Source organism: Rhizopus microsporus, assembly GCF_002708625.1.
Source record: "Rhizopus microsporus ATCC 52813 unplaced genomic scaffold scaffold_1, whole genome shotgun sequence".
NCBI classification, from domain to species: Eukaryota; Fungi; Mucoromycota; class Mucoromycetes; order Mucorales; family Rhizopodaceae; genus Rhizopus; species Rhizopus microsporus.
In genome coordinates this window covers 856,028-864,558 of record NW_019671916.1, presented here as the reverse complement: position 1 = coordinate 864,558, position 8,531 = coordinate 856,028, and the positions used below count along the sequence as shown (strand labels likewise).

General features: G+C 36.2%; 4 protein-coding genes across 4 annotated transcripts; 1 reads left to right on the top strand and 3 right to left on the bottom strand.

Annotated features, from left to right (window-relative positions):
• Positions 1 to 3,710: 3,710 nt before the first annotated feature.
• Positions 3,711 to 4,928, top strand: RHIMIDRAFT_196318 (uncharacterized protein; the record flags this gene model as incomplete). Its single annotated transcript, XM_023606123.1, has 2 exons — positions 3,711 to 4,759; positions 4,808 to 4,928. 2 exons carry the CDS (start codon positions 3,711 to 3,713, stop codon positions 4,926 to 4,928), a joined length of 1,170 nt encoding a protein of 389 aa, XP_023470935.1.
• A 192-nt stretch (positions 4,929 to 5,120) lies between these two features.
• On the bottom strand, positions 5,121 to 5,849 carry RHIMIDRAFT_196196 (H(+)-transporting V0 sector ATPase subunit c''; the record flags this gene model as incomplete). The annotated part of the gene is made up of 3 exons (XM_023606104.1): positions 5,121 to 5,341; positions 5,394 to 5,587; positions 5,650 to 5,849. 3 exons carry the CDS (start codon positions 5,847 to 5,849, stop codon positions 5,121 to 5,123), a joined length of 615 nt encoding a protein of 204 aa, XP_023470934.1.
• Positions 5,850 to 6,003: 154 nt separating this feature from the next.
• On the bottom strand, positions 6,004 to 6,890 carry RHIMIDRAFT_232658 (uncharacterized protein; the record flags this gene model as incomplete). Its single annotated transcript, XM_023607787.1, has 5 exons — positions 6,004 to 6,279; positions 6,323 to 6,485; positions 6,542 to 6,618; positions 6,697 to 6,734; positions 6,785 to 6,890. 5 exons carry the CDS (start codon positions 6,888 to 6,890, stop codon positions 6,004 to 6,006), a joined length of 660 nt encoding a protein of 219 aa, XP_023470933.1.
• Positions 6,891 to 7,846: 956 nt separating this feature from the next.
• RHIMIDRAFT_288164 (uncharacterized protein) lies at positions 7,847 to 8,437 on the bottom strand (the record flags this gene model as incomplete). The annotated part of the gene is made up of 4 exons (XM_023613541.1): positions 8,288 to 8,437; positions 8,147 to 8,240; positions 8,046 to 8,095; positions 7,847 to 7,989 (listed from the first exon to the last, which is right to left on the bottom strand). The coding sequence occupies exons 1-4, from the start codon at positions 8,361 to 8,363 to the stop codon at positions 7,847 to 7,849; spliced, it is 363 nt and encodes a 120-aa protein (XP_023470932.1). The 5' UTR covers positions 8,364 to 8,437.
• Between the last annotated feature and the right edge of the window lie 94 nt (positions 8,438 to 8,531).

Genomic DNA, 8,531 nt, shown 5'->3' with positions numbered 1-8,531 from the left:
AAAAAAAAAAGAAAGTAAAAAGAGATGATAAGAAGAGGAGAAAGGGGAGAAAGGGAAATTGAAGGGGGGAAGAGACACTAGAAAGACAGAATTCAACAAGTATGTCTTTTAAAGTTGAATAAAGAGGAACCCTCAACGCGTAGTATATATGTATAGGGCTCTTGCTATTATTAGGCGAAATTTTATTACTGGCTAGATGTATGTGGTTAAACATGAAATGTTGAATAAAGCTTAAAGAGACAACCATCATCTTTTTAATACAAATTACATACAAAAAGATCGACATACAATCATATTAAAAAGGGAAAACAGCTACTTTATTATCTCGTACACGATTATTCTGCAGATCCAAAATCACTAAATAATCTCCTTTCATGTAACATACACACAGTTTCAAACAAGGTACAATTGACCGTTAGTTATATACAATAGTGCATTACTGCTATCAATATAGTTTATCTCAACACTATCAAATAGAATACCCTTCAAAGTATCCGTAATATTACTAATAGCAAATAACAAGTCTATCGATATTAATGTACTTTCTGACTATTGCAAGTGATTATTTACAACCTGGCTTAAACATATACTAGTGAAACAGATAGTCCAAGACTAACTTTTACGGCCAACTATCGGCTTATGATTACATCGACTTATGGTTACATTGGCTTGTTTTACATTCACATATATGCAAAACTTGAATGGCTTGCACAATCTTTCCCAGAGCTGTGAAATAATAAAGTAAAAACAGACAGTGTTGGTTTCCTCAACACGCTCTTTCTTTGAATAGCACGTTTCATGATCTACAGATGATCAAACACACAACAAATGATGCTTTTATTGACAATCTATCATATCATTTCAAGTAATGTGCAGGCGTCATAATCTACTATCCCTGGTTCCCTTGGCAACATTGGCTTTGTAGTACACTGTCTAATATCATTATTCACGCTTCCTTTTGCTATTTCTCTCTTTCGTAAGAGCATTTGTTATTACCATGATTTTAATATATGGTCTTATTGTTTTATATGATAAGCTTGGTATTTATTATGTATCTCGCTGTTTCACTAATAATAACAGTAAAGTGACACTTTATCTTTTTTCGTATTATTGTTATTATTGTAGCCTTTTTAATCCAAATAGGCTCATTACGTCTTTATAAAATAAAGAATAGTAAATGTGTGGGTATAAAAGTGAAATAATAGTAAAACCTATTTCACAATGCTGATAAAATTAACTGACTCACTAATATCACTTCTTTTTTCTAAGTAACATTAAGATTATAATACTACTATTATTTTTATTCAAACAGAGAGAGAATAAGGAGTAATGAAAGAGGAGAAGATGGCTATTTTTCAATTTAACATGTCGCATTAAACTGTATTTTTAAGTAAGACAGTTTAAATTTTCATTGGTAAATAGGCTCATCTTTTCCTAAAACAGGAAAACGCATTTTCTTTTTTTTGGGCTCTTTTCTTTTTCACTTTCTTTCTTTCTTTCTTGTAAACAGACACACAATAAAATAAAAAAATAACCAAGAACACATGTCCTCCCGTTGCTTAGATACCAGGACAAGTTCGTTCATCTATACACCGTCTTCTTCCAATAACCAATCACCACAGCAAGAGTCAAATGACTATTATTTTAGAAGCAGTGATACAGTGGTGGTTGATGTCGAGAATAAACGTAGGACATCCTCATCAGGTGATATGGTTCGACCTATGAAAGAGCAACCTTGCTTAAAGAGCCATTCGTTTCCCTTAAAGACTCACTTGGTGAGCCATAACAGTAATAACAATACGGCCGTGTCTACAACAACAACAACAACAACAACAACTGCTGCGACATTACCGACACCGACAAAACTTGGGAGATACAAACAAAATAAACTTTACAGAAAAGAAAAATTAAAAGAAGCAAAAAACGACTACGAAGACAGGATTGAAGAGTATTTTAAGCAATTGACCGTTGGTTGCCAACAAAGAGATTGTCGAAACAAGTTTTGTGCATCAGGTCGAGGTAAATACAAAACTAAAAAGGAAACTATAGTCGCAGACCACTAAAATAGAAACCATAAAGGTGGCATACTTAATTTACAACCTCAAGCAGCCTTCATTATGGCAATTCAACTTGCATCTATGCCAGAATCAAGGCTGTGTACGACAACTAAACAGCCAACAAAGAAAAAGATATCACTTCCAGAAAAAAATACCACGGGACAACAAGACAAACATGCACCCAAGTCATTCTTACAGTCTCTGTTCAGTTCTACATCATTTTCAAATCTACTAGAAAACAATAAAAAGGGCAGCAGAAGGACAAAGGCATCGTTAGCACCCAAGAAGCACTGGGCAACTGATTTTTGGGAGCTTTTTAGTTATTCTAAAAAGATTCAACAGCAGCAACAACAAGAAGAACAAGCCAACATCGATGCCGAGTCAAGTGAAGACGATGAAAGTTATTATCAAATCGACAGTGATCATAGTAGTTTATCGTCTAATGATTGCTTCACTATCAACAATAACATCAATCATCGAGGCATGCTTCTTGATATCACACCTATATCCGTTCAATTAGACACAGCCACTCAATATTTACACCAGTACATCGTCGCACGTACTATCACCGAACAGCAAATGGAAAAATGGTGCCGATCCGTCTTCCAAAGTTGGGAAGCGATTGGTGAAAGCTTTCTTTCTTTAACCGCTTTTACTGATATATACAGTCTTCATCGAGTGCCATTGATCGATTTAGATGATCTCAATCAATTCTTTCAACTGGTCATTTATCAAGACAACCCAAAAGCTAAAAATCCTAGACAATTACGTCTTATGGAATCTATCTCAGACAGTCTTGAGACGCTACTTGATCGTATCCTCTTGAATGTGGGTGCTTTGGACGAAATTGAAGTTTTGGAGGACATAGAAGGCGATCATATGCGTATCATGGTCGAGTGGTGTCGCTCACTGATGGCCGTCTTGGAATGGATCTTTTGCTGGAATAAAGGGCCTGTGGAGGCATTTACGAGCCATGTCATGTTGATGCAGAAATACATCCAAGTCCTGAGCAAGATAGCCCGAAACAAGCGATCAGTATTACGAAACATGATGCAAAACATGTTCTCTAATCTGGACTCTGCTCGAATGACATGGATGGTGCAAGATTTACATCAATATCTGTCTGATCATTTTCATACAGGTCCTTATAAACATGGATCGGAAGATACGGTCGTGATGACATTGAAGTGTTTAGAGCTCATATGTAAGTCAATAACATTCTATACAAAACAAATATATTCACATGGGTTTATAGACCAAGCTAATATGAAGGCGCCCAGCCATCCTATTGTGTCGCCTGATGTATTTTATAATCTAGCCATTGCCAAGAAACTGAACATCAAGAATGAATACCGCATTTGGAAACGAGTTTTACTGCACGGTGAAGGAAGACATCTGTTCTCTCGAGAGGGTGGAAGTCATCAGCGTCGCTCACGGCTATTCATGACCACATCTTCTATCTTATTACCTTATCCGTTAGAAAACGAATACCAATTCTCTTGGTTTGCTTATCCCTTCTTACTGCCCCCTTCTATTAAGCGCAAGATTGTTCTCATGGATGCCATGTCTCAGATGTCATTGGAATACGAAGATGCTTGTGTGAATCATACCCTTGTTGTCCACGCACAGAAGCTCCTTTCGGAAGCACCAAGTATGCTTAAGGACCTCGAAACAAACCTACGAAGCGCTACTTGTCCTTACTTACTTCTCGAGATTCGTCGAGAATACTTTGTTGAAGACACGCTCCAGCAAGTATCGCGCAAGTGGAGTGATCTGAAGAAACCCCTGAAAATCAAGTTTGTCGAGGGCGGTGAAGAAGGGATGGATCAGGGAGGTGTTCAAAAGGAGTTCTTTGGTGTGCTCTTTGAAAAACTTATTTCTCCCGAGCTTGGTCTCTTTTTCCAGGACGAATCCACTCGACTGTGCTGGATACGGCCAGTGGTTAATCCAGACATTCGCATGTATGAGCTTGTAGGCGTCATGATGGGTCTATCGATCTATAATGGTGTCATGATGAATTTACAGTTCCCAAGGGTGTTCTGGAAAGTGCTCGTGATGCCAAGCGAAGCCTTGGTAGATGCCTTGGCTGAACGTCAACAGCAGTTATTTACTCTTGAGGACCTTGAAGAAGGCTGGCCTACTTTGGGACAAGGGTTACGGCAGTTACTCGAGTGGCAAGATGGCAATGTCGAAGACATTTTTTGCCGAGACTATGAGATATCATATGAAGTCTTTGGTCGTGGCGTCATCACTCAATCACTCATGCGTCATCCAGATGATCCAGTGGTGCCCGTGACAAATGCGAATAGAGAAGCATATGTGAAGGACTATTGCACATATTTTATGTACACTGCACAAAGAGAACAAATACTGGCATTACGTCGTGGTATGTGGAGCGTGATAGGAAGTCGAGCACTTTATCTCTGTACAGCAGAGGAATTAGAGATGGTCGCCTGTGGCCAGCGACAAGGACCCGATGCGATTGAACTCAACATGTCTGAACTGGAGGCTGTTGCTGAATATGACGAGTATACGGCAGATCACCCAACTATCAGGCAGTTTTGGTCTGTGGTTCATCATGATCTTACTGCTGAGCAAAAGAGACAGCTACTCTTATTTGTGACAGCAAGTGATCGAGTGCCTGTTGGCGGACTAAAAGAATTGACATTCTATATTCAAAGAAATGGTCCTGATAGTGATAGGTACGTGTATAATCATGATCTTTAAACATCATCTCTAATATTCAATAGATTACCTACTGCACTTACATGTTTCAGTAGACTTTTACTACCTGAGTATTCTTGTCGATCAAAATTACGAGATAGACTGATTACTGCTATTGAAAACACCAAAGGATTTGGTCTTGTATAGTTTTATATATGTGTATGTGTGTTTTCTTGTACAAATTCTCTTTTTGCCCTAATAATCTAAAGGGCATCCCCCACTGTTACCCCATTCCATTATGGATGTATGAATAATAAAGAGAAATCGTTTTATTTATATAAAATGTCTTAGCGGAAATCAGCAGCTTTGCCAGTCTAATGATAAAAGGGGGAGTGTGAGTTAATTTACCATTGAATATATTAAACTTACGGTCAATAGGCCAACGATAAGTCCAAAGAGACCAAGAACGGAGCCAAAGATTTCGACGACCAAGACCTTGACAAACAGTTCTGGGTTCTGTGCATCAGCTAAGGCGGCGCTTGATCCTGTTACGCCTACAGAAAGACCACATAGCAGGTTACAGACACCAACAGTTAAACCACCCCAAAAGATAGCATGACCTAGCATATAGATGAATTTTTTCTTTCTTTTCTTTTCTTTTTTCTTTTTTACCAGTGAAAAAGTTGGAAGTAGAGTATAATCTCTCGGGAGGTACATCACTTAATTTAGCAGAATAAACAATAGCCATAATGACACCATAAATGGCGACAACTTCACAGAAAATAATGGAAATCAAGTTTCGAGATTGAATACGAGGTGTCTTGACTGCACCACCCAAAAGCGCTGAACCTGTAACAAAGATACCCCTTTACAATATAAAAAGAGACGCGCGTAAGATATACTTGTATATGTCATGTATAATATTTACCAAGCTGCACCAGTGACAGAAAGACCAATACAGAGACCCATACCGGTCATGGCCCAAGCATAAGGAGAAGTTTCTTGAAGTAATTTACCGACATTGAATTGTTCACCTGAGCCTGTGAAGAGCATATAAAGCCCAACAATAGTAAGAAAAGAAACTGTAGTCAAGGCCCAAGAGCTGTAGGGACCTAAGTAAACCGACATTTTTGTTGTTGTTTTTGTTGTTGTTGTAAAACGGGGTATTTGTAAAGATATTAAAAAGAAAGAGAAAGGTTTTGAAACACATACAAAAAATTAAAAAAACGATGATTAGGAGTTTAAAGTTTGTGAGTGGTGAAGTAGACAGCATTTTGTTAGATTAAGAATGAACTTGATAAAAGGTAGCTGAAGACGTAGAGGGCGTGCTACCGTATTTTGGTATAAATGTACTGCTATTATTGCTTTTTTGGGTATGAAGGCTAGCTCTATGACGACCAAAATATCCACTATTTGTACTTGGTCCTTCATGGTTACTATGGTGACCAAGCCAGTAGTTATGGTTACTTTGTTTGATTAGTGTCAAGTATCTCTCTTCTTCACGTATTTGACGTTCTACTATTATATCAAGCACTATGGATAGCACGAGTATGGTAGACTACAGAATGGTAAGCTTAAATAGTCATTTTATAAGACATTACCTGAAGAATGAGTAGAAATATGAGAATGAGAATGATCCATTGATGCCATTTCTGTATGAGTGATATGATGGAATATTTGCATCCTATATTTGTATTGAGTGAAAGAGAACAGTTTGCGGGTAAGGCACGATCTGTGATAGATTGATATCCACAGCAATGCAGTCTAACAATAATAATAGATGATCAATATCATGACTTTTTTTTTCTTGTTAAACTTACAATTGTTCTGTATTCATAATAAATTGAGGATCATGCTCAATGAAGAAATCCCACAGTATACTTGCATAAGGATCAAGCTGTATAAAATATATTTTGATATCAACTGAGTTCTATTTCTTGTATGTTTAAACTTTACTACTATCAAAATGACTTACTATTTGTGATCTATAGTTGTATACAACTGAAATGATTACTATTTAAAAACATTAGATAAATATATCAAGATCAATCATAATAGCATACCTAATTCAAATACGAGTATAATAGCATGAAGACCATTATATGTATTTAAAAATCCTGTATGCTCAAGTTGTGCCCCAAATAATCCAATGAAACTTGTGATTGTCATCATTCCGCCCAAAACCAAGAAAAATAGAGATATTGTCAGACTTATTGTTGAATTGATGTGATAGGCGCCTTAAAATAAATAAATAAATAAATAATCCAAGGTTCTCTCATTTTCTATTTTCTACCGATTGATATAATAAAGAGTCCAATAAACTTATAAAAAGTGAATATAATAAGTTAATGGTGAACATTGACTTTACCATTATAAACGAATGAAATGTTGACATGTACCGTCTCAACGTCTTTCCTTGTGAGCGTATATACAACATCCTTTCCTCCATTTCAAAATGTTGAACTTCTAAAAAAAAAGAAATTATTCCAAGAAAAAAAAAAGAAGAGAAAAAATTATAAAAAAACCACATGAAACGGTTTAAATACATGACATGGATTACATTAATTATTTTTTGGTTCTTGTGCTCTCTCTCTCTCTTTCTCTTTCTTTCTATGTCATTCAGTCGATCAAAAAGGGTGATATCATTCCTCTATATGTATCATCACTTGGTTTTCTTTTTTTTTTAAAAAATAAAAAACAGCATTGGACAAGAATAATAGACTCGGCATAAATTATGCCAAGCCAACCTTTCTTTGATATTACAACTGACAGAGAGGAGAAGGGGTGAACAATGCTTTATAATTATATTAGATCACAAATTGAAAATCAAAAAAAAAAATGAGGCATTCAATCTTTGATGTGGATAACAAATCCTCTCTTCTTTATGAAGCTTCTGCGGCAACCTTACAATTAAATGGGCAAGCTGCGCATCTGTTTATAACTTTTAATAATGAAATCCGATTTTATTGTAAAAGGGTCACACAGTAATCCTACATGATCCTGTCATGTGCCTCGTTTTCTTTTTTTCTGTCCCTGAATGTGATGAATGAGCACACACAGGTGCAGCTTTACTAAGCATTCCTCAACGTAAATAATATTTTGTAACAAAGTTTATTTTAAAAAGATTAAAGATAACCATTGACTTTGAGCGTCTTTTTACCATAAATATATGTATTTACTGTCACTGCTCCAAGTAAGGCAAGTGGTAATGGCTTACGAGACAAGATGGCCTTTTTAGCATGCAAAAATGCCCATGATAAACCCCAAGCTAAAATAAGAGAAATGAATTGAACTGATCTCTATATATGTATAGTTTTATGTTACCTGTTGCAATACCAGAACCATTGTCACTATCACCCGTATTCACTACATATCTAATACATATATTAAACCCATGATCAACATTGTTCTCTCTTTCATATTACCCTGCACCAGCAAAAATGGCTGAAAAGGCTATTGAAACGATGGGGTGTGGTAAACCAGGTGCGTTACGAAAAGATGCAGGAACGGTAGCCAAATCTAACAAACTATCAGTATTATATTATCATTTGGATCATTTGCATTACTAAAAGCAGATAGTGCCCACACAGGATAAGGAGACTCTGATTGTTTATCAATATGTTCAAAAAAATTCTCTGACATAGTGCTCAAGTATTGACTTTTTTTTTTCTCTCAGTTCACAGAAAAAATAAAGACACTATACTCCTAGTTATTATAACACTATTAACATTAGAAAAAAAAAAAACATGCAAGTAACACGAGCATTTTACCGCACAAAAGCCGGATTAATAAAGAAAAGGACTGTTTTTT